Source organism: Pogona vitticeps, chromosome 6 (assembly GCF_051106095.1).
Source record: "Pogona vitticeps strain Pit_001003342236 chromosome 6, PviZW2.1, whole genome shotgun sequence".
NCBI classification, from domain to species: Eukaryota; Metazoa; Chordata; class Lepidosauria; order Squamata; family Agamidae; genus Pogona; species Pogona vitticeps.
Genome location: NC_135788.1, coordinates 11,205,632 through 11,231,106, shown reverse-complemented (window position 1 = coordinate 11,231,106; position 25,475 = coordinate 11,205,632). Strand labels below are relative to the sequence as shown.

The 25,475-nt window shown below is 41.5% G+C and overlaps 1 protein-coding gene across 1 annotated transcript; it reads right to left on the bottom strand.

Annotated features, from left to right (window-relative positions):
- Nucleotides 1-683: 683 nt before the first annotated feature.
- GTPBP4 (GTP binding protein 4) lies at nucleotides 684-23,279 on the bottom strand. The gene is made up of 17 exons (XM_020779684.3): nucleotides 23,139-23,279; nucleotides 18,714-18,884; nucleotides 17,423-17,526; nucleotides 16,997-17,133; nucleotides 15,420-15,520; nucleotides 14,867-14,959; nucleotides 12,426-12,617; nucleotides 12,256-12,321; nucleotides 11,584-11,673; nucleotides 7,981-8,091; nucleotides 7,667-7,744; nucleotides 7,523-7,574; nucleotides 6,082-6,182; nucleotides 4,674-4,871; nucleotides 3,554-3,619; nucleotides 2,758-2,901; nucleotides 684-914 (listed from the first exon to the last, which is right to left on the bottom strand). Exons 1-17 carry the CDS (start codon nucleotides 23,184-23,186, stop codon nucleotides 762-764), a joined length of 1,905 nt encoding a protein of 634 aa, XP_020635343.1. The 5' UTR covers nucleotides 23,187-23,279; the 3' UTR covers nucleotides 684-761.
- Nucleotides 23,280-25,475: the final 2,196 nt, after the last annotated feature.

Here is a 25,475-nt window from a genome sequence, read left to right as displayed (position 1 = left end):
CATCTAATTTGGGCGGCACCAGGTTGGAAAAGATGAGCTGTGAAATCTAAATGAACTCTGCTGAAGTCACCAGTTAACATACTATGCTATATATACTTCCTAGTGCCTGGTCAAACAGGCAGTAATAGTTTAAAGTGTTAGGTAGAAGCCCTTCTTGCTATCTCACATCCTTGTACCTACAGGCAAATCAGATCAGGCATCTGTAAGTCTTCTTGCAGACCAACAAGTTTTTCAGTGACAAACCTGCCTTAAACCAGTTAGACCACTGTTGCACTGTTTGTTGTATAAAGGGTCCTGTAATTAAACTGGCTTGCCCCAGCTCCCCATAGAGATGACAGGCAGTGAAAGAAGCCTTGCATAAATATGGTCTGCTGCTCAGCTGTTTGAGCAGGGATTTCTTAAAAATTGCTTCAACTGCAGTTTCATAACCATGAAATACTCAAAAGCTCAGACCTAATGCTTCACAAATCCCACAACAGAAGTATTAACACACAGGATTTTTGCAAAATATTGCAAACCCATTGCCAAGTCTTGCAGTATTTAATACAGATGTTAAGGCATCCCAGTAATGTGAAAACTGATACCTGTTTGAAAAGTTATGGTTGCACGTTGATGGGAAACAAGGATGAACTGATATCTGGGTTACAGCATTTATAATTGTATAAGAAAAAATCATCACAAGCTTGTCCTTTCCTACTATTTAATATACATTAGTAAATCAATAAAAGGCAGTGCCATTTTTAATATCTCCTTGCAACTACTTATCTTCGCTGGGTTGTACCAGATTTCCTCTTCCCAGAAAACAGATGTTTGGGCTTCAGGTCAAAGACATGCCTATCTCCCTCGCCTTTCTTGCCCAACCGATTCATTTTCCTCTGAGCTTTCTTCATCATGGTTTTTGTCTTCTTCACCATCTATGCAAAGAAAAAATTGTACAGTTGAATAAAATTCCATCAACTAAGGTTCATACTCTACATACTACAAAAGAAAACATAAGTCAGCCTCTGCAACTAATGAAGAATGCATATTCTAGCTCACCAAAGTGAAGAAAGACATTGGAGAAATAATGTACCACTAGACACAGTGAACTGTACAAGGAGGAAGTGTCCAATTTTAAAATATAAAGGGAGTGCATGTATCAAGACAAGTCGACCGACTCTGAGTAGATATGATACATATTAATCTTAAAATGAAACATTATTTCAAGCAACTTATGCTTCCATTTCTAGACCTTTTTGTCTGCCCTTGTTCTGATATTTGGCCAGTTAAGGTTCTACAAGAATCTTAATTGTTTTTTCCATTTATATTTTGTTAGAATCAGGTTTTATCAACTTCAGTGGGACTCCCAAAGTAGGTACACACACAATGACATCTTTAAGCATCCCCATCAAAGTACTGACAAGCTTCAGCATTGTAATCACATTCACTAATACATGAAAATATAGATATGATTTTGATTCAAGTGGCATTTTCTTCCTCCCAGGGTTGCAAATACACTGCATCCCATAAAAGCAGTATTACACAGGGATTTTTAGAAGCTATTGATAACATTTACTGCAATTGTTCTGATCAAAACCATTATGTTAGCAGTGCAAAACCTAAATGTCTTTCACAACCAATAAGTATGGTCCGTTCCCATGTGTGGTTTTACACTTCTGGTGATTTCATACAGATTGTTCTTCCCCTCTGCTGCTAGTAACGAGGAAAGAGACCATCTATCCCAATTACTGTCCACTCCCACCCAGCAAAGTAAAAAGCTTGCTGGTTGTGTGTACTCGCATGCATGCATGCTTGTACTGCTTCCAAGCTGGCATTGTACAGAGCCTATGAACTCAGAAAAGTGCAACCCTCCTTTTGTTATGTGCTGTCAAATTGGAACCTAATGGCTTTCAAGGTAAATAAGATAGCTTAATAGTTCTTCAGGTATCTGGCTGGGGAGCCAGAGGTTGGGGGTTAGATCCTTCACTATGGCGCCATGACATGGGTTGGACTTGATAATCCACAGTTTTGAAATGATGATGATTTAAGGAGTGGTTTTACTGGTTCCACACCCCTAATCAGCTTAGATGGCTGAGCAGTATTCAAACCCAGGCCTCCTCAATCAATCAACCTACCGCAATACCCTGGGTGTCCTCTTTTAGAACAACTCTCCCTTTACAAATCTCTTCTTTAGACCAACAAAATTAAGACTGCTGACAATATGCCACAATACAGTGGTGCCTTGCTTAACGAGCGCACCATATAACGACGAAATCGCATAGCAATTAGGGTTTTGTGATCGCATACCAAAGGCCCCTATGGGCAAAACTCGCATAGTTTTGCTTTGCGACGCCCGCCGATCAGCTGTTCCGCAGCTCCAAAATGGCCGCCGGAAGCCCCAAAATGGCCGCCCGCAGCATTTTCGCGCCCTCCCCTCGCTTACTGAGGGCACGAAAATGGCTGCCGGCTATGGGAAAACTTCGCTGAACTGTGAGTTTTGGCGCCTATTGGAACGCATTAAACTAAGTTTAATGCGTTCCATTGGCTTTCCCCGTTCCGTACAGCGATGTTTTCACATAGCAAGGGTTAATCCGGAACAGATTAACCTCGCTATGCGGGGCACCACCGTACGTAATTCCACCTTTTGGGGGGGGATTACAAAACCAGTTGCAGGAATACACTTCAAGCCTTATGAGAAAAGCTACTTAATTACAATAACGTAAAATGTCTATTTGGGATAAGCATAAAAATGTTTAATATCAATCAACTGAGGCAAACCTGGATATCCCGGAGACCAGAAACATCTCGAGGTGTACGAGAGGAGCTGCGACTTCGTGTTACAGAAGTTGGCGGTACAGAATCTTCTCGCTTACGTTTGCGGGTGACACTTCGTGATCTTCTTGTTTGGGCAACATAATGAGCCTAAAGTTTACAAAACTCAATGAGAACTTGATCTCTAAATTATACGAGACACTACTGTGACTTAAAAGTGTTGGGGCTTTCAACATAATTTAGTCACATCTAATCCTCTAGTTACAACATGCCTAATACAATAGATTTCAGATAAACCTAAGGGAAGCCCAATATAGCAAACAACAGTTTTACCAAATCCAGCATCCTGTTTCACAGTGACCTAGCCATATGTCTTCTGGAAAGCCAACAAGCATGACACAAAGCAGCTTACTGTAGAATGATGACTGATGGTCACTGTTAGCCTTATCCTCCCCCCCTTGAATCTATCTAATCCCTCCAATTCACCTGCATAGGCCACCATCTGATGTCCTTGAATGATATCATGTTTTTTTTACTGTGAGAGAGGGAAGAACACTATTATCTGCTAACTTTCTTCGTGCCATGGACAACTGTATACTACTCTGTCATATCCATGCTTGCTTTATAATTTTCTATTCTAAACAGACCCCAGTATTCCCCTTTTTATCCAGTATTAGTTCATTCCCTAAAACGCCTCCTGCAGAAAATGAAAGCAGAGTAATTAAACCTTTAAAATAAAAGCTTTGTCGACATATATCGTTACCAAGTAAGCAATAAACAAATAACAATTTAAACATCTTACATCATTTTTGCCTGTCATGTCTAAGCCAAGGTCAGTCATTTCCTTCTCCAATGCCTTCCGCTGAACCTAAGGCCAGAAGAAACTGGTTATTTCCCCAAAAAGCAATACAATGTTGTTATTCCAGGGACTGCACAAATCCAGCACAGTAATATTCAAAAACTGTAACAAAAATCCTGCAACAGTTTGAAACAGATAATTTAAAAAATGAGCTGCTGGGGTCTGCCATTCCCCACTCCATTTGTTTTACTATGTTCTAATGCTGTGGAATGTACACTGAACTCACATACAATTATTCTTTTCCTTGAACACTCAGTACCACAACATAGTGTGGATGGAAAACGTCTTGCAGCAACATGTAATACGAATTCTTTCTGAAAAAATGTTCAAAACACCTGAGCTGAAATTCTGGTGTCATCTTGCACTTGCAGGAGGCTGAGAATGCCAATAGCAACAACAGTTTTTCAGAAATTAAACACTTCCAACTTCACTCCGTGTAATCCCTTTCACAGTCAGGAACTGTGGAAGCTCTGGGATCGGAGGAGAAAGTCTTTATTTATCAAAAATTGCAATCACCAGGATAACTCCTCAATCAGCTGCAGGGATTTTCAGTAATTACACTTCCCCTTTCCCTTCCACAGCTCCCTCAAGACAAAGGTGGACGCCTTAGGACAGAAGTAGAGAATGTTTAATGATCAAAAAATTGTCTCAGCTGACAGTGTCATCAGACTTACACAGCATAACTCATGCCAACAGGATTTCAGCCAGTCTGAATTGATAAAGAGTTGCAGCACAACAGGTAAAGGAATACAAAAAGTCCTAACTACAGCCCTAGTATCTCTGGGAAAGATACTCAGTGGAAACCCTGAAAGTGTATACAATGCTGGTGCGACTTGGTTGAGCCAACCTTTCTATGTCTAGTTTACAGTTCCACTTCACCTTGCTGTTTGTGATCTGACCCATGTTTCTTACTGTGGCCTTTGTCCTTGTTTCAGATTTTTTTTTTTTAGTTTTTGTTTTGTAATTAAAGGAGCACAGCAAATAAGTGAGGATGTCTCAACAGCACTTAAATCCTTAATTGTGATCATGTCCCAACACAGACTTGAGAAAGTACTTAACATACCTTTCTTGCTGTTCTAGGCATCTTTGGCCCCTGTGTATCCTTCTCCCTAGATTCCAAGATCTTCAATTTCTTTTTCTCTCGAATCTGTTGTGCCAATTGTCTGATTTCTTTCATTTCCTCGTCTTCACTTTCCGAGTCACTGTCATATTCTCCAGTCGCTTGCCTTAGTTCCTCTTCCTCTTCCAGCTGTTCCAGTTTCTTTAAACAAATTTAAAACATAGTGCATTAGAAACCTGTTTACAATCTGTATTCTTCAACATTCATCACCACAGCTCTTCAGGCAGTCCATGCATATGAACAGCAGGTCAATTTCCATTCCCTGATTTTGTGTGAAAATAAATAGCACAATGCTTGAGTCTTGGACAAAGAAAAGTATGATACAGATAGTTTGAACCACCAATCAACCGTCTAGCTCTCTGATACTTTTGGTTAAAAATTCAATAGTAACTATGTCTTTTTTAAAAAGTGAATGCTAATTTTGTAGCCTTGATTGTGAAGAGGAATCGGTTAAGGAGGTTAAACCTGAAAGTGAGCCGTCCGCTCCATTGTCTCAGGCGGAAGGAACCAACAAAGTACCGAATACGGTGCAGACTTTGGGGGATGTTCAAACAACTGAGGGAGAGGATAAGAAAAAGGCAAGAACAGAACAACCAATGGTAGAAGGTTTGCTGGTAATGGAAGAGTGGGAGGAAAAGGTGGGAATAGGAAGGAGTTTGAATTCGTTGGTGAGTTTGGTGGCAGTGGAAGAGGAGGAGAAAAAGAAGAAGAGGGAGAGTGAAGAACAAAAGAGTGAGCAAAAGCCGTATGTCTTTAATGTACCTAAGAGGGAAGAGAAAGGGTTTGAGAAGGGTGGAAAGTCTACACTAGAACCAATCCCAACAGGAATTGAAGTACAATTAGGAGAGTTGGATCTGTTGGAATGTACAGTATATGTCTACCCGAGGGGGAAAGGTCCTTGGAAGAAGGTGGAGCATCCAGAACCTATTCCTACTGGCGGGACCCAACGCGAAAGGGGATTGAGCGAGACACCCATGTTGTGGGACCATCTGTGCGGTCCGGAGCACCCCTTTGAGAAAACTGACCAACCGAGAGAGATTTGGGATGGTGCCACATTAAGAGAAAATGTCGTAAGAAACAACCCAGACTTAATGTGAAATGGTGTACCAGTGTTTAATAGTCCTGTTGAACCCACTGAAGTTGTAATACACCCCTTGCCTCCTCAAGAAACTAAACATTTAGTTAAAGATATGTCGCCTCCTGTTGTCGCTCATGTAGATAAAGGGGAACTGCTTACTTTAGAATATGAACCCGATCACACTGATACAGAAAATACTGTATATTCGGTGCAATGGCATTAATGCTGCAATTCTTCTGTGCCTCAAACCACGGAATCTACAGTTAGTCTTACCTTCATGATATCTGGGTCAATATAATCAGCGATATTGTGTCCTTGCCAGATCTCTGGTATTACATCGTATTTTTCAGATGGATTCATTAGATCCCAGTATTCTATAGCAAAGAAAGCAACAGGGAAAAATAGTATTAACTTACAGGATTCCCAATTCTTGTTGTGTAATGTAGGTGTTAGAGACGGCGACAGAAGAGAATCTTTCCATCCTACAGTAATAACTTGGCAAGTGGCCCTCAACTTTCTTTATCTACTTGTTTATGCTGAGATCCTTCTTTGAATCCTAAAGCAGTGGTTCTCAACCAGCAGTAAATGTTCTATTGGTGGAACACAATCTAGGTGAAAAGTAGAAGTTCCATACTTATAAAGGTTCCCTGGTCTTTCTGCAAGCATGCTGTTACATCTTTACAGACCCTACCTGCCACTGATTATCCATCTGTGACCTTTTTGGATGCAAGATATACGTAGATGATCGATTTAATAATATAATACAAAAAATTTTAATGCCTTTCTTGTGAAGTGGGCTTTTTGAAAAGTGGTACAGAAGATATAAGAAGCAAAGAATCCCTTTCTAGCATGCATGAAAAGATAAAGGGCAGATTTAAAGAAGGAAGATGTTCCTTGGCTCAAAGACTAAAAATGCAATAGAGAACGGATTTCATGTGTTGTAACACAGCTCTCAACTGAGGTCATAAACCTGAGAATAAAGACAGCTCTTCACATTTTAACACAGATCCGAAATACAGAGTATATTATTCCTATTACAAGTTAGAAGAGAAAATATGATTTTCAAATAATTATATCAAACAAAAAAATGAGCTTATGGATGCAGAGAACATACTGTGAGGCTTGCAACAAGCTGCAATCTTCTATTTCAGCTGTCTTTTAAAAAAGAACATGCAGCACAAAGCTGCAACTACTTAGAAGTAAGTACGACTAAGTTCTTTCCCAATAAGTGAGTACAGTGGTGCCTCGCGAGACAGTTACCCCGCATGACAGTTTTTTCACTAGACACTGACTTTTTGCAATCGCTATAGCGATTTGCAAAACAGTGATTCCTATGGGGGAATTTTGCTCGACAATGTTTGGTCCCTGCTTCGCAAACCAATTTTCGCTAGACAACTATTTTGACAGCTCCCTCCGTGCTCGCAAAATGGGTGTTTTCAGGACCTAACCTTCGCAAGACACCTATTTAAACAGCTGATCGTCTGTTCGCAAAGCGGCTTTCCTATGGCCAATCTTCGCTAGACAACGACGATTCTTCCCCATTGGAACACATTAAACAGGTTTCAGTGCATTCCAATGGGGAAATGCTTTTTGCTAGACAATGATTTCGCTAAACAGCGATTTCAGTGGAACGGATTATCATCGTCTAGCAAGGCACTACTTGTACAGGTATACTACCTAAGTCCTGCTACACTTCTAAACATTAATTACTTACTCCTGAGATCCAAGACGTAGTCATCTCCCATTTCCATTTCAAGTTCTTTCTCCTACAAAGAGGAACAGAAAATTAGGAAGGCCTCTTTTTTTCCCCTAAGCTTCAGAAGAAGGCCACTATTGTTTGCCCAAGAAACAAGCTCACCAGTTTCTTCTTTGGTGCATCAACTTCCATACGTTTTTTGCGCAGTAAGGCACCCTCGGGGATGTAAGGTGGCCTTTCCTAAGATCAAAAAATGAAAACAGCCTGTGCTCAAGAAATCAGACTTGTTTCTTTTTGCTGCCAAGGAACAACAGTCACAAACAATGCCAAATTACCACTGCATTTGCCAAGTTACCAAAGAAAAAGACTCAACTGCTGCTTGGACATTTTGGACAGCGCTCTTGATGGCACATAACAACACGTACACATACTTCTGAAATGGGGGGGGAGAGACATAATGGGCAGCACACACAAACCTTGTCATCTCTTTTGGCTGGAACAGCTAAATGGAGTCTGTTCAGTACATCGTTAACCTTGTTTCCTTTCATTTTAGTATCAACGCGATGGGCCAGCAATCTGTCACAAGCCTAAACATGAAATATATATATATAAATTAAAATTATGCTGATAGCACAAATGGTTAAAGGTTCAGTGCAGCCATAATGGTCCCCAGTTTCTTAGCTACTTTCAGAGACTGGGAGTGCCCTATCATCATCATCAGTATTAAAGTATTCCTGAATCATGTTTCTGCCCACCAAGGTGCCCAAAGCAATGCATAGAAAATTAACTAAAATAAACTCAAATTACAAAACAGAAGGGAGAGAATGCTTTACGAAAAAATCAAAACGGTTTAAAATCTAGGGACAGGGTGCAGAGTTTTTAATTCCTGTCAGAAAATAAAGACAGAGCCAGCAGACTCGTTTGGATTTCTATACTCATCCAATTTTTGATCCAAGCTGTTAAAAAAATCACCTGGAAAGAAGCCCTCCCAGGTTACTGCCATATCAGCTTCATCTTCCCTCCTTGGCTTCTGCCCACAGGATTCTCTAATGGAGCCTCACGACACAGTGATTAAACTGCAGTACTTCAGTCAAGGCTCTGCTCATGACCTGAATCCAATCCCAACTGGTCCAGATAAATGCAAATGTCCTGCGGGGGGGGGTGGGGTGGATATGCAGCTTGCATAATTAAATCATATACCACCCAGAGAGTGCTTTAAGTACTATGGGGCAGTATAAAAGCAGCATACTTTGCTTCGATTTTCCTTTGTATCTGATTGGCTGGCAAAGAGTAAAAACGTAAAGAGGGCTTACCCATCCCTTTCCCCTCATCTCGAAACATCTTTAATCATTTATTTTTAAGATCCTGATACAATTACTTAGCTAAGCTTTATATTCGTTGTTTATTTCAAGAAAAACAAGACTATTTCCAAACTAGTCTTTGAGTTTTGAATTAACATTCTGAACTGGAAACTGGAATAGATATGGTTCTCCTGTCTGGAATAAGAGATGGCTCTACCCATAAGCTGGACGGCTTGAAGAATTGAATGAAATTCTGGAAAAGAAAATTACGGTATCTTTCTTCCTAAGTACATAAACCTCTACTCTTGTCATACTATCTTCAAGTACCTCTTCAGAAACTCAGCTTTACCAGCTTTCTGAATACCCCCTAGTCTCAATATCCTGTTGTAACTACAAGTTCTCTGCCAATTTACTCCCCTGTCCATCTGTTTTATCTGCTTTTTGCCCGAGTCTATTTTAGATTGAAAGCCACTTAGAATCATGACCCGTAACACCTGTTCTTTACAAAGCACCTTGACTGTAGGTTGTACTATAGAAATCCATTAAAAAAAACTGGAACACATCTTAACTGTTGTGTGACAACACCAGCTCTACACCCTCGAGCCAGCGTTAGAGTGAACAAGTGAGGCTTGTTCGAGGCTCCAGCAAGTCTGAAAGAAGAACATTGTGGCCCTGTTAGGATTTCATAGGGAAAAGATGGAGAGGCTGCCTGTGAAGGAAAGCAGGAGGAAAGTGAGCCGTCTTCAGTGATGGAAGTATCAAAAGAGGAAAGGGGAATCAGTGGGAGTGAGATAACAGAGACAGAAGGGGAAGACAGAGAAAATGAAGGGGAAGACAGAGGTCTGTCTGGTGGAAGAAGGAGAAAGAGGAAAAGGGGAGGAGCTAAACATGTCTATATGGGAGGAAAGTATAAAAGATCAAGGGGAGAGGAGATTTGGGGGGGATAGATTCGAAAACGAAGGAGGAGGGAAAGCAGTGGAGAAAGAGAAGGGGGAGATTGATTAAGGATATGAAAGAACGTGTGGTCTTCTAAAGCAGTGGTCCCCAACCTTGGGCCTCCAGATGTTCTTGAACTTCAACTCCCAGAAATCCTGGCCAGCAGAGCTGGTGGTGAAGGCTTCTGGGAGTTATAGTGCAAGAACACCTGGAGGCCCAAGGTTGGGGACCACTGTTCTAAAGGACTTTCCGAACCTAAAGGACAGAGGGTTGCTGCCTGACCCAGAAGTTAAGAGAGAAGGAGAGACTGCCTTTGAAACACAAGAATGGACAGTGACTGTCCTTCCACGGGAACAAGGGCATGGAAGGAAGGTTATACGACCGGACTAAACTTATAACAACCCTCCGAAGGAAAGGGACTGGGCTCCTCACCCGTGCTGTGGCACCGCCTGCGCGGCGCGGGGTGCCCCTTTACGGAACATCACGGATCGAGAGAGGTTTGGTCCAGCCCCCCAGTGAATTACCCAAACCTACAAGAGCAGTTATCTTCATCTAGTTATGAACAGTTGCCTGATTTATCATGTTTGATCCCGTTGGAATTATAGTTGAAACACCACGAGTTAATAAAACTGAAGCTGTGAACGCTTCAAACAGACCTCAGTTCTTTATTTACCGCCAAAACAGAGGAACTGCCACAGCGTTCAAAAGAACCCAATCACACTGCCCTCCCCTTCATAGCTTTCTACTCCATATGCTGACCTTCAAAAGTAGAAACTAAGCATTTTTATAACTGTAAAGCAAAGGACAGCGGACATTGTGAAATGGGAAGCTAAAAAGTCAATTTTCCTCTTTCTCTTCTGAAATATTCCTGTACATTATGTTTGGAGGAGAGAAAATAACCTTACAGAATAAGCAGAGGGGGCCCACCTCCCTCTCCAGGTGGTTTGTGGAATCCAATTTCCTGCCCCCTTCAAAAAATCACACCCTATAGTTCCATATGGAAACCACTGTCTTAATTTCTGACTCATTTCCAATTTGATAGGCACATAACCCTCAGTTAGCTATTTTTTAAAAAATGATTTCCCTGCCCCCCCCCAAAAAAAAACATTAAGGCTATAGTTAACAGATTTTCTTGATGGCTGTTCAGGTAGCCCTCAAGTTGACCTATGCACAGCAAAGAGACCCGCATATTAAAAAAAAACCAAACAAACAAACCAAGAGGCTGGTCCAAAAAGCCACGGGCAGAATTGAATCCAATGTTAATTTTGCAACAAAAGCTGTGGGCAGAATCGAAATTGATGTGATATTATGATGCAACAACCACTTGCACAAGAGATTCTACCTGATTTAATACAGAGCCTTAACACGCCTCGAGATGTCCTGATAGATATCAAGATGATTTTGCAGGACATTTGCAAGGCTTTTTGTCTCCTAAATGCTAGACAACAACAGCAACAATGCACCCCCCCAAAAAAAAAACTGAATTAGGGCGCTGAAGCTGAAGGAAGTGTAGCATGGAACGGCTGTAAGCAAACTCCTGGGGCAACCTATAAACGCATGGGGCTTTGCCTTCTGTATATTTCTGCCTACCACTATTTTGTACCAGCTTCTGCTTGGTGTAACCTAGGATTCCAGCAAAACGTCCGCCCATAACTACTCTGCTGGTAGGTTGTGCGGCTGTACACACAGATCATTATCTTGGATTTAGTTTCTTTTTCTCTCTTGATATTCTAGCACAAAGAAGGAACCACCACTTCCATAGGCAGAACAGGTCACCCACTGGAGAGGCAAATCAGTGGTTACTTTGGAATACAAATGCGTATAAAACAAACACACACTCACTTCTGTTTTAACTTGAATCACGCCTTCTTCAGTGAGAGTGCTTGTCTCTATTACTGGAATACCATCTGCTTCTAGATCAGCAAACAGTTTCTGAAACATAACAGAGATACGCAGATGAAATAATTGTAACAAGGGCAAAAACAAACATTAAAATACAAGAACGATGATTTTGTCATTTACACCTAAGGAATTAAATACAGTAGCTTCATAAAACGGAAAATGGAAATATTACACTAGAATGGCTAGCGGTCAACATAAATGACATATATACAAATGAGCTTAAAAGGTTCATATACATTCTTATTTGTACACTAATCAAATAATGTAGAATACTTTCACATGAAGGCTAAAGCAGACTTGTACTAGGTAACATTCCAAATAGGGTATTTTGCCTAAATATGGAATAATCTTATAATAGGCTACCCAGTCATGGTGCAACTACAAGGAACACAATCTAACCAGAAGAAAAAATGAGATGTTAGATACATTGCAAGAAAGGATACGTTTGTAGTTGACACATGCAATGGGGATGTTGACTCAAGCCATTCTTTGACTGCAAGCATAGCTGGAAATATATTCATTCTTACACAGTGTAATGTTACATCTATATAAAAACAGACTGTTGCATATATGTGTGTGCACAAGTCTATTACACATTTGAAACCTTCCTACCTGATTTTCCTCAGAAAGCTCAGAAATCCTCTTCACATCACATTTATTGGCCACAATGATCAGGGGCTGAAAGAAGAAAGAGAGGGGAGAAAAAAACACATGTAGAACTAACATCAGCAATATTATAACAAAGAGAATGACTTTGCTGAAGTGATAAAAGCCTGGCCCACCTTGTTTGCAAACAGTGGCTTAATATTCTGAAAGAGTTCTAGCTGCGCTTCCAGGCTGTGCCCACATTGTTCAGATATGTCCATGACATACAGGACAGCTGCACGGAGGTGAGCAAGTGCTGTTATTGCTTGCATCTCAATGGTGTTTCTTTCTTCCAGGGGGTGATCCAAAATACCAGGGGTATCTACGACCTAGAAACCGGGGTGGGGTGGGAAGAAGATGGTAGGATTAAAGTCACTGAACTTAAAGAGGCTGTTAAGTGACAAATGAAAAATGGGGGTGCTGAATACTGTTTTCCATTCTTTCTAATCTAAAGAAAATGAGGAATGGTGAAAGTTACATAATTATACCGAATAACTACACGGAATAATCTTGTTTAAAACAGTGGTTCTTAACGTGGGCAATAATGCCCCCCAGGGGGCGATTTCATTTTTCAGGGGGGCGGTAGAACGAAAAGGGGCAGTGTGGGGGCGAAAGAACAGAAGGGGGGCAGTAGGGGGGCGCTGGAGTGAGCCAAACCTGTGAAGGCAACTGCAGATGCAGTGCTGGCAGTAGATCCGGTGCTGCTGCCGCCGCCAGATGATCCAGCTCTTTCTACCTGCCACGTCTCGCCTTTCTCCTTTAGGGGAGCACTGAGTGTGGATCGGGTGGAAGGAAAGGGTCTCTTGGGTCCTCATCCTCACCCCGTGAAGCTCTGCCTTGCACCCGGGTGGGGAGGTAGACTAGGTAGGTAGGTAGGTAGGTAGGTAGGTAGGTAGGTAGGTAGGTAGGTAGGTAGGTAGGTAGGTAGGTAGGTAGGTAGGTAGGTAGGTAGGTAAGATATCATCACCTCAGGGAGGGGGGCGATGATAACTTCCTCAATGGCTCAAGGGGGCGTTTCTTTCAAAAAGGTTAAGAACCACTGGTTTAAAATACACAAGATGAAGATCTTGCTACAAATTTGCTACAAAGTGTACACAGGATCTACAATCCTGTGTACACTTACCTACAAATGATTCACAGAACTTGCAAAAAACAAAACAAAACACAGCACTGGGATGATGGAAGCCACACAATAAAATAGTCTGTGTATTAGGACTATCTACAGCAAACATACACACTCATTTTGGTTAATGGAGGCAAGCAAATGTATTTTATCTGTACACTTCCATAAAGTCTGCTGAACAACGCTAAATCACTATTCAACTGTATTGAACTTAAACATTTAGGAAGATTTGCTGGTTTTGCACATGATTTTATGCTTTTCAGTAAAGTCAGTGGTATACAAAGCAAGCCTATGTAGTATAGTCATTGGGTAGCTGGGTTAATAAGCTCCCTGCAGCATCAACAGCCCTTGAGTGGCTAAAGGTTACTAGTAACTGTGCCCAATACTGCCAAGTTGGAACCAACTTATAGGAATCCTAAGAGAGCTTTCAAGTTTAAGTGAAATAACTAATGAGTGGCTTTACCAGTTCTTCAGTGAGTTTCCATAGGTGAGAGGGAATTCTAATACAGATTTCTGAGCCCTGGTTCAGCATTCTATCCACCAGCCCACACTGTATGTCAATGCTAGAATACAGGGCATCATTGTTTCTCTGCAACCCTGAAGCCTTAGGAGCTAGACTCTTCGCATTTACTGAAGTTATTTGGGTGGCTGACCTGGACAAGATGACTAAAGAAGTGGTCAACTGATGTAGGGGGCATTGTCTGATGCTGTCAGCTGTTCTGCAGAGGCATCAACTGGGGTCCAGGCAGTGCTAGAACTGTATAAGCAACATCTTCCTGAATGAGTACTACATTGAGACAGGTTAAAATTCTGACTTCTGGGCTGAGATTTGCAGTTGCGAGAAGTCACCAATTCTATCAATGGGCTCCCACCCTTCCACAGATGTTTGCAAATGTGAGACGTATAAGCGAAAGGATCAGCACAGCAAGTCACTTCTCGATACAACCAGTAACCCAACCCCACAAGAGCCTTGCTGAGCCTTAAAGGCTAAGCAGTTTTATTTGGCATATGCTTTCGTGAGCTGCAGTCTATTTCACCAGATGCATGGAGTACTACCTGAGAAAGCAGATCGATGAGAAGGGAGGATAAATCCAAAAGGTAAACTCTCATATGATTATCCTAACAGTGATAACCTAAAAACCACTCACTGGAATGAGAGCAGGGCATTCCTGCATAGGTAAGGATTCAGGTATGTAAGATGTTGAAACTACAGAATCCAAATATTGGGGGAGGGAAGAGAAAAAGCTTATTTTTTTTTAAGTGGGGGAATTATAATTAAAAGAACCCAAGGGACAGAAATTTTAAAATTACAAGCAAAACCAAAATCCAAATACCCTGTTAGTTAGTTCAGTATGATTTAAAAGAGCTCGCCACAGCAAAACATAACTTATGTTATTACCTAGAAAGTGTAAGATTTTTCCCCATTAATTGCTTCAGTGAACTAATAGGACTTACCTGCCAACGGAGATATCTGTAATCCATGTGTCCCACAAAGAGGGACTTTGTGGTGAAGGCATAGGGCTGCACTTCTACATCTGCTCTTGTCACCTTAAAAAGCAAAGCATTTCAGAGTTAAACTGTCTCTGGATTTAGAAGTCAGTTCTTTTTCCAATAAACTATGGAAGCGTAATAGATGAATAAAATAAACAAATAAAAATACGAGACAGTTCACACAAGACTTGTTTTGAAGCCAATGTTCTATAAGATTAAAACTTCCTTCTGTCATGGGATGATCGGAAAACAAAAAATTGAAAAGATGCAATTTCTTTTATAAAGCTTATAATGCAATATGGAAAACTCAGTATCTTTCTCGGAATCCCTTAAAAGCTCAAACATTGTAAGATCAGTTCACACATTAGGAAGCAGGAATATATTCAACCCAGTTAAGGCTATGATCTTAAACCCAGCTAGGAAGCAAGTCCTAGTGACCTTGGTAGGCTTTATTCCACAATACGTATGTTCAGGGTTTTGCTGTAATTTTGCTTTCGCAATATGTAAATCCACAAACCTTATTTATAAAGCTGGATTTCCCAACATTTGGGTACCCACACAATAAAAGAGTCCGTGTATTAGGATCAATGGTTGGCAACCGGGATAGATGCTGGCGCACTAGGAAAAAACATCCAAAAAAGAACATTTAATTATTCAAAGGTGGTGCAAAAAAGATATTTGCTTAAAGATATTGCGGAAGCCAGTTTGAAGCAGGACAAAATGTGTTGCCTTAAAATGAATGTTGATAATCCATTCCCAGAATTTGGGAGCTGGGTGGCAAGTATGTTTCCCTAGAACATTAAGATCTGAACCAAATTGTGTGGAACCATAATCCAGCACGGAGTCATATGCTTAAGTCCATTGTCTTCAATTTGCCTCGGAATGCTTCGCTCTCTGTGGCCTAAATATACAAGAGTATGCTGATCTGACATGAGAATACTACTCTATTACAGTCGTGCCTCACTTTATGATTGCCCCGCATTACGACAAAACCACATTACGATTTTTTTGCGATCGCAATTGCAATCACAAAACGATGGTCTAAATGGGATTTTTTTGCTTTGCGATGATCATTAGTTCCTATGGGAACTAATACTTTGACTTATGAACCATGCCTTGACATAAGGACAAAAAACAGCCGGAACGGATTAATCAGTTTTCAATGCTTTCCTATGGGAAATGCTGCTTTGATTTATGAACGTTTTGACTTACAGCCACTGTTCCAATACAAATTAAGTTCTTAAGTCAAGGCACCACTGTATATTGAATGTTTTCCATCCTCTTGAAGGTGAAAGAGAAATTTATAATTTTAAGAAATTGAATTAAAAAAGTAGGGAGTTCTGGATGGAGTACTATGGCCCCCAGATCTTCAGATTGTCCACCCATGGTCTAGAGCAGAAACCATGAAATAAGTATCAAAGAATATCAAATCTTGAATACTCTGTACACATACTTTCCAGGGTTGTTGTTATTTTCCAAAGCATGGATTCTAACTGGCTTCTTTCAGTGCATCTTACACATTCTAGATTTTTCACATAAAATGCTCATCCAGCTTTGGTATAATCTAAGCTGCTGCTTTTCCCTAAGCAGCAGCTTTATTTAAGACAAAAAGGAAACAGCCCTGTGCTCCATTTTCCTTTCCCTTCAGAAGTTCTGCTGAAGGGTCATAGGGCAGAGATGTTGAGAATGGACATGTGCATACCAAAGGCTCACTGGATCACTGGGCATTCATTGAGTCAACTCATCCATAAGTTCCACTAATTCAAATGGGCCTACTCAAACTGTGACTTACTTGAGCACAGCAAGTGGCAGTTACAGCAGACCTACTTGAATTAAGTGAACATATATGGTGGAGTTGACTACTAAATCCCCATTGACTCAATGGGTCTCCTCTAGTGCAACTTATAATGCTAAGCAATAGAATTTCAGCCAGTGTCAGCACAGAAGCATGGTGACCCAGATTCCAGTTCTTGCTCTGGTATGATGTATCTCTTCACACAATGGAATGGGGGCAGAATGAAACCTTGTATGTTGGTATCAGATTCTTGGAAGAACAATAACAGAAGCCACAACAGCCTATCTGATATACTCCACCTTGTTCTAAATATTCCAGGCTCTGCTTCTGTCTTTTGATTATCGTGCACATCCGTCCCAGTGCTGCTCGCTTCAGCTGTTTGCAGCGGTAAAGAGAATCGCCATATTTCATCAGACGTACATAATCTTTGGCAACGCTGTATTGTAGAAACACAAACCAAACCTGTATTTAAACTGTTGAAAAAATGTTAGGATTGCTACCCTCTCACACACCTAAGTAGGTGACTGGGGCCTTGGCAAGGGCAAAGAAAGGAGAAGTACTAACCAAGATACCAGTATTGCTCCATGTTAGAAACAAGCAGTATGATAATATCTACTGTATTTAGTATTTAGCAGCTAGAACCAATTCTTCCAAAAAGGGAAGTGTATAGATATGATCAAAGCAACATGTTTTCATATAATGAGAATGAAAAAGATTGTTCTTACTTGTCAATCAGATTTTTAGCAATATTGATTTGTCCCAAAGCCAACTTATAATGATCTTTGTCATAAAGAACGTTCATCAAATCTGCATAAAACGGATGGATGTCCTGGAAACAAGAAAACAACAGCTTTGAAATCTTTTATATTTACCCTTCCTCCCCAAAATTTATGTAATGGCAGATTACAAAAATCAGTGAAACTCATTCCGTGAGTCCAAACGGGAGAGTCAGATGCCTTTCTTCCAACACCCATGTCCCCTGCCGTACAGTCAACGTGTTTTGAAGCGACGGAGGAATTTTGAACACTAGTTTGCAACATGGCAAAGAGAGAGAGAAAAAAAGACAAACTTTCCCAGAAAGCTATCAGAAGCCCCTTGTCTGAGCTCATCAGATTGTAGTCTATGATCTTTGCTACTATTTGGTAAGCCCGAGGAAACATAAAATTTATTTTCTTGCCAGCGTAATGATTTTACTATATAGAAAAGCATTTGTTCTCTCCAATTCTGAAGATTAGGAAGGCGTTTCTTGCTCCAACCAGTGTTACTTTGCACAAAAGAGATGATGAGAGGGGTGGAGTGCGGGATCCAGAATCTGAGTTCCATGGACTCTCCTAACACAAGAGGCTTTTGCCAAGTATTTAGAGGTCCTCTCCACACTATATATGATAGGTGATTTTATTCAGCAGGATCCCCAACCCTCTATGTAGCATTTTCATGGGACCGGAACTGCTATGGAAATTCATTCATTCTATTCTATTTTATTTAATATCCCGCCTATCTGGTCTTTCGCCCACTCTAGGCGGCTTCCAGATACATACATAAAAACAACAAATAAATATAACACAAAAATTATTACATTAAATGACAAATTCTACAAGATGGAAAAAATAAAAACAAGTAAAGAGATAAATAAAGAAAAAAGATAAGATATTGACTGGAGGGAAGGCATACATGAACATCCATGTTTTTAGTTGGTTTTTAAAGATAACCAGCTCAGCTGCACACTCCTAAATCTAAACCAATCCAATGTATTTAGAGGAATACACACCCCACAGCTCAGTTTACAATGTACCTTCCTGGCTTCATTTATCAGCATAAATCAACAAACAGTTTATAATGCTTTTCCAAAAGAGAGTAGTTATTCAACATCCCTGCTTGAAGTCCATACCTCTCTCTCTTAAGAAAGCCAAGAACAACTGAGTGGGGAAAAAACGTCTTCAAGTTATTCCACAGAGTATAATTCTGAATTCAAAATAAATGTATTTATTTATTTAGCAGCTGCCTACTGCCACTTACATCTAACTTTGGGAAATCCATTAGGATCTGGGTAAGTCTGTCATGGTAATTTTGCTGAGTATATTTTACTTTTCTCATATAGAACTGACGAATGCGATGAATTTGATAATGTTTATGAATAACTGTAGGCGTCTTTCGTTGCGTCTTGGACAATGTCAGATCGATGAAGTCCTGCAGTTAAAAAACAAAGACGAATTGACACAGATAAGCAATTAATATTTTCCAAGTCACCAAGCACCACAATGAAATGGTAGGTTTAAAAAGCACATTATAAGTGAGTGATTCAATGAGGTTCTGGGTGACCGGCCAATGCATACTTCTAAGGCATTACAGTATTTCATTTTAGTGCATACAAAATGTATGTTCAGAGCCTCATATCTTAATATAACAACTGTAATCCCTGAACATTTGCAGTTACATTGACTGTGCTTTTAAACTCTACTAAGCCCCATCACGTTTTGATAGGTAAAAATTAATATATGGAAGCCTCACTGATTTCATTTCTGTGTACCATCTACTTTATTTTTACTTCCACAGTAATGGAAGATTAATAAAAAAAAGTGGGATAGCTAATTTTAATATTAAAAGACATCAGAGTATTTCAGGTATATTGAATCTTAAATTTATACTTTTCCCCTATAAAATTTATTAACTGTTTTAAAAAAATTATCACATACAGATTAGAATTCTAATAGCAATTTATACAAAGGTGAAACTGCATAAGTCACAAAAGCAAATTGCCACTGATGAGATATGCCAATCACAGTCTGTGTTATCTGCTTTATCATACAATGAGAAATGCAACCAGCACCTCTTTAATTAACAGCAATTTGATGTTTGTGAGTGGAAGAACAGGAGTGAGCTGTCCTTGCGTGAGAAATCGAAGAAAGAAAGTGAGAGCTGTGCGGTGGGGGAACCGATTAAACTTGATGAGGACGAAGGCGGTAGAAGTGTTCTTGGCAGAGAGAGCGAGGGATTGGGGGGAGGAGTCTAGTGAATGGAGATGGGACGATGATATAAAGGAGGAAAAAAAAAGAGGAGGGATTGGAACATCAGGGGTGAGCAGAGAGACACAGACGGAAGAGACAGGAGCTGAAAGGGAAAGAATAGCCAAATTAGTGAGGAATTTCCCAAATCTCATGAGAGAGGATGGTTTGCTGCCTTTGCCCAAGGAACTAAGAAAGATCGGAGCAGGTGAGAGAAAGAAGGAATGGAATCGGGGAGTGGGTTCGGTCACCCCAGTTTCGGAGGACTGCGAGACCCCTTATGGGGCCAGCCCCTTTCTGCCCAGACTGGAGGGCTCCGTCATGAAGCATCCCTGTTGCGGGACGACATGTGCGGTGTTGAGCACTCCCGTAACGAACCTGAACACAACCCCCCTTTTTGGAGTGAAGAAACCTTAAGAATTGAAGATGTGGGGAATGTTGTTAAGCCCAAAAAGTATACGTTGTTGATTGATGCAGAGTTGTTAGACCCATTTGGTCCTGAGTTATCTGATGTTAAGAAAAATAAAACTAAACCATTTGGAACCATAACGTCTACTCCGGCTGTCATTCCCGCCGAATCCCTGGGCCCACCTATCTTAGACAACGAACCCAATCACAATGTTGTAATTTTCATGATTTTACTTATGCACTGGGAACAAACACAAACACACACACACACACACACACAAAAGGAAAAAGGGTTGGCAATTACCCTGTTCTGAATTAAACTTTGTCAATGAAAATTGTTTACAAACACACAATGCCAACTGTCCATTGACTAAAAGAAGACAGTAGAATTATCAACACACTAGAATTTAGCTTGTGGAAAAGATCAATGGAGAGTTTGCATTTTTTTTAAAAGTAGGGCCCTTGTTTTAACTTAAGAACCATGAGATTCTTAAGAACCGCAAATAGATTAACAATAATAATAACATAATAATAATCTTAGAATTCTAGATAGTAAACAGTTTGTTATAAATTATGATGCAAGAGAAAGCTTCTTGTACAACAAGAAGTACTACAATGAGACTCATGGTAAATTTCCAGTAACAGAAAAACACTACTGCCAATAATGACCAAAACAAGTATTGCACTTAACAGAGGCCACTTTTCATCTACTTCCAGATGGCCAGTTTTCCTTTGCAGCTCAGCAGAAAACAGCTGGGCAATGAGGACTTACAGCCCTACCATCTCTGCTGAAAGAACAGTGTAGAAAGCGAAAGAGGGAAGGAGACATAGAACTTTCCCATCTCGCCATCCTGATAAAAATCACCTTGTTGCATACAATTGTGTAGTGATTTTAGGCCCACAAATGCAGTGGCCTGACTGAGAATGAATGCATCACCCTGGCTTTCTTGTGCCACCTTGGTTAAAATCTGTACAGGATGAAGAGAGAATCCTGGGGCACCATTAGGAGAGAAACAGAACAGCACAGACTGCTAGGATACACAGACACTACAATTAAGCTTAGACCATTATCCATGCCATGGATTCAGAAGGCTAGTTGGAAGGAAAAGGAACTATACCTTGACTTCAAAGGGGAAAATGAGGGAAGACAAATGAAGAGAGGAAACGTAAAATGCAGACACTTTGGTGTTGCTACTGTTTTTTGCAAAGTTGAGGCTGCTTGATTTGAAGGTTCATCTGGTGACACTTGCCCATCTGGCTAACATTTTCAAGACTTCTCAATCAGCCACACATTTCATACTTCTTGTGTTTTCATGTCTTTCATTTTTCCTTTATCCATTTTTTGCTTCTCTTAGACATAATTATTTTGTTCTTTTCCCCTCACAGAATCTCTCCATCTTTCTGTAACCTAGCCTCTCGTACATGTCCCCTCACTTTTCTCCACTGGGCTCTAACAAGGACCATCATCAGATTAAGCATCAGGTAACAGCTTACACTTAAAAAAACATATAGTGACCCCCTTGGTAAGCTATTAATAACAGAATATATTCAATCCAGAAGATGTGACCAGCAAAGGAAAGGAAAAACTGAACTAAGACAGTATCCGCATAGGATGTTCATGGGGAAAAATGAAGCAAAATATCACAGAAACAAAACAGAAAATAAGGAAATGGATTCAGATTTTGGCTCCACCCACTTCAAACCGTGACTCCCTTTTCCAGCACAACTGTGACCTTCAAGTTAATCACGGCTGGCAATCCAAATCAAGAATGACATAGTTTGAGATGAGCTTTTTCAAACAGTGTGAACATGAATGGATTGAATTAGAGATGGGCACAAACCAAACTACGAACCAGAAAAACCCACAACTGGAGAAGGTACACCCACCCCCACTCACTAGGCACAAACTGGTTCACTGTTTTCTGGTTGGCTTATGGCCAACCATGAATCACCATTTTTCAGGTTCATGCCCATCTCTACTTTGAATAACTTCCATTTGTTGTTGTTTAGTCGTTTAGTTGTGTCTGACTCTTTATGACGCCATGGACCAGAGCGTGCCAGGCCCTTCTATCTTTCAGCGCCTCCCGGAGTTGGGTCAAATTCGTGTTGCTCGCTTCGATGACACTGTCCATCCATCTCATCCTCTGTTGATCTCTTCTCCTTTTGCCTTCACACTTTCCCAACATCAGGGTCTTTTCCAGGGAGTCTTCTCTTCTCATGAGGTGGCCAAAGTATTGGGTAACCCCTGCCCAATATTGGTTTGAGATACTAGGCTTTGTAAAACACCCCAGGAGAAGGGCTTAGTTTGGGATCCGCGGCTGTGTGATTACCACGTGAACTGCCTCAGTCCTGAAAGATTTGAGCTCCCTAACCATGGGAACGGATGACAGCTCTGCATTTTCTTCCTCATTATAATAAGTAATTCAGACATCCTGTATGCAATTAACTGGTGAGGTCAGTGGGTTGGAGCACCAGCCTGCGGAGCCACGGGCAAGCGCACAGCCCTCCAGAAAAATGGCCAGGAAACCACTTTTCATCATCCTCTGCCCTTCGAGAACCCCACCAAAGGCCACCAGAAGCGAGACCCTCCTTGGCACCTCAAAGGGACTCTCATTCATGTGGACGGGCTCATGAGTGGACGCCTAGAGTGGTCCGGTGGGCCAGATAGGCGGGGTATAAATTAAATAAATAATAATAATAATAATAATAATCTTCGTCGTTCTGCCCTCTAGCCCCGCTACAGGCAGAAACTCAACGGGTAAAGTTCTTCTTTCCCCCCCTCCCCCCCAGCGAGGAAAGCCGGACTCCTCGAAGGTCACCACCGGAGAGGCCTTCAGCCATCCAAAGGGGGGGCTGGAAAGTGACCGGGCGGAGAGGATCTCTCCCTGGGGGGGGGTAAGAGGGGGGGACACGTGGCCGCCCTCCGCTCGCGACCGGAGCCGTTGCCACAGAGACGGCGCAGCCGCACGAGAAGCCCCGCGCGCCGCCTGTGGGGGCGGGGACGGTGTTCGAGGCTCCGCGGCCGGCCTACCTTGGCGGACGGGACGACCGTGATCTTCTTGAAGTTGTAGAGCGCCATGGCTGCGTCCGCCCGGCGGCCTGGCCCGCTCGAAGAGAAAAGGGGGAGGGGGGTTGAAACACGTGGGAGGGAGCGACTTCCGGGTTCGCCGAGTCTCGCGAGAAAACGAGGCGGAAGTCGATAACCCCCTAGACTTGTTTTAATAGACGACCACGCTTTGAGGCGGGTTTCTTCCACCCCCCTTTTCTGTCAGACTGGGTTTTAAGATGTGCACTCGTTTAGAAGAGGGATGTCGGGAGTGGTGGGAACAGAGAAATTTAAGATGTTTCAAATGAAGACGTTGTAACTGGGCCTCTGTTTATCTCTATGTTCTGTGGGAAGTAGAGCAAAGCAACAGGGAAAAATTAGAGGAGTAACACAGCTTGCATTTACGGGGTAGACTGACAGCCGGTGGGCTGACTCTCCTACGGGGCAGAGAGGCCGCGCTGCAGCCGTTCCCTTCGTAGTAGCGCCTTCTACAGTTTACTTTGGAAGTGAAGAGTGGAAAATCATTTTTTTGAAGAAAACTGGGAATAAGAAGAGTGATGGTATAACTCTACATAATTTATCTCTATGGACAGGATGAGCTTGGGAGCCTTCCTATATAAGACGTCCGACAGCGGCACCCAGAGCTCAAACTTATCAACTACAATTTCATTTTTCGGCTCCCATAAAATCCACCCAAGGATTTAAAATTAAAATAAATATCCCACCAGGTGAATTAAATTAGGCCCTTTTTTACCCCAGTGGTTCGGAGATCATAACCAAAAGTGACACTATGCTGCTTACAAGTAGAATTAATGGGAACCCTTATTTAACACCAAAAACAGAAAGACATTGCAAATGTCTTTTGTTAAACATATTTGCGAAAGCTTTCACAACTGAGATCTGATGGTTGTTGTGGGTCTTTCAAGCTGACATGGCATCTTTCCTACAAGGTATAAACATGGCCCTTGCATCTCCTACACCCTTCTGTCCCCTAACCCCCCAAGGCATGGTGACCCCCTGGCTGCACCTCCCACTCAGTACAGGGCTGCACAACCCCAGTCCTGCCAGAGGCCAAGAGAGCTCCTCAGTGTTTTGGGGTGCCCTGCGGGATCTCCATCAGGGGCTAAGTATTCCTCCCACAATCCTATAGTACACAGGTATTAGCATATGCTAATACTTTATGCTAATACCTGTGCACTAGAGGATTGTGGGAGGAACACTTAGCTCCTGATGGAGATCCCGCAGGGCACCCCAAAACACTGAGGAGCTCTCTTGGCTTCTGGCAGGACTGGGGTTGTGCAGCCCTGTACTGAGTGGAAGTTGCATCCTGAGAGTCACCATGACTTGGGGGGTTAGGGGACAGAATGGGGTAGGAGATGTAAGGGTTATTCCAGCTCATTCATTGCAATAGAAATGCTATGTCCTAGAAGTGGTTTTTCTAGGGAGAGGCTTATCTATTGTATTTTGGGTGCACTGTTGTTCCCTGGGATTTTCCCAAGTGTGGGAACATAATTGCATAGTTTGTATTAATGAAGGATTGCACTTGTGAGTAACACTAATTTTTCTAAGTTTTTTCTCATTTTCATTTTTCCTCATCAGGAGTTATTTCAAAGCTATCAAATCTTGATGGTGTTTTATATTCCATTCTCTCTTTCTCTGTGATAAAGGATCAGAGCAAATGGAGTTACCATTGTCAAGAACCGGGGGCTGCTTTGACTCCTTTTATCCTCTTTCTTTGTTGCTGGAGAGAGAAAGAGGGGAAAGGCCATCTGAGATTCCTTGAGTTATCAAAGGCAGTGCAGGCCAGGGGATTGCTTTTCCCCAAGATGGTATGGGGAACTGTGTTTTGCAAGATGATGTCTTCTATGGATAATTTTCACAAGACAGTGATTTTATTTCCCAGTTGGAGCGCATTAAATAGATTTCAATGCATTCCAAAGGGGAATGGGGTTTTAAATAGATTTCAATGCATTCCAAAGGGGAACGGGGGTTTCACAAGACGGTGTTTTTGCAAGACAGTGATTTCCATTAAATGAATTAAAATCGTCTTGCGAGGCGCCACTGTATTCCATTCTCAATAAAGCCTACTGAATAGATTCAGTCTCAAATAAATTTTAAATGAAATCTCTGGGCTTTGAAATCTAGGAAATGAGCAACTGCTTGAAGGGTTAGCATCACCTAAATGCCCTCCTCCCTGACTTTTAGAAGCAGGCCTAAACATTCCCAACTATAGGGCAGCAAACCTGGCAAATCAACATATGGCAAAAATAGAAATTAAAACATTATAGCTACCTAATCCAATGCAGACGGGCAAAGTAATTG

Coding starts and splice junctions, on each gene's coding strand:
- GTPBP4 (XM_020779684.3), bottom strand. CDS start 23,186: ATGGCGCTCTACAACTTCAAGAAGATCACGGTCGTCCCGTCCGCCAAG. Junction 12,322..12,425: donor AGCCACTGTTTGCAAACAAG/GTGGGCCAGGCT, acceptor TTCTTCTTTCAG/CCCCTGATCATTGTGGCCAA. Junction 915..2,757: donor CTGGTCTCCGGGATATCCAG/GTTTGCCTCAGT, acceptor TTCTTTGCATAG/ATGGTGAAGAAGACAAAAAC.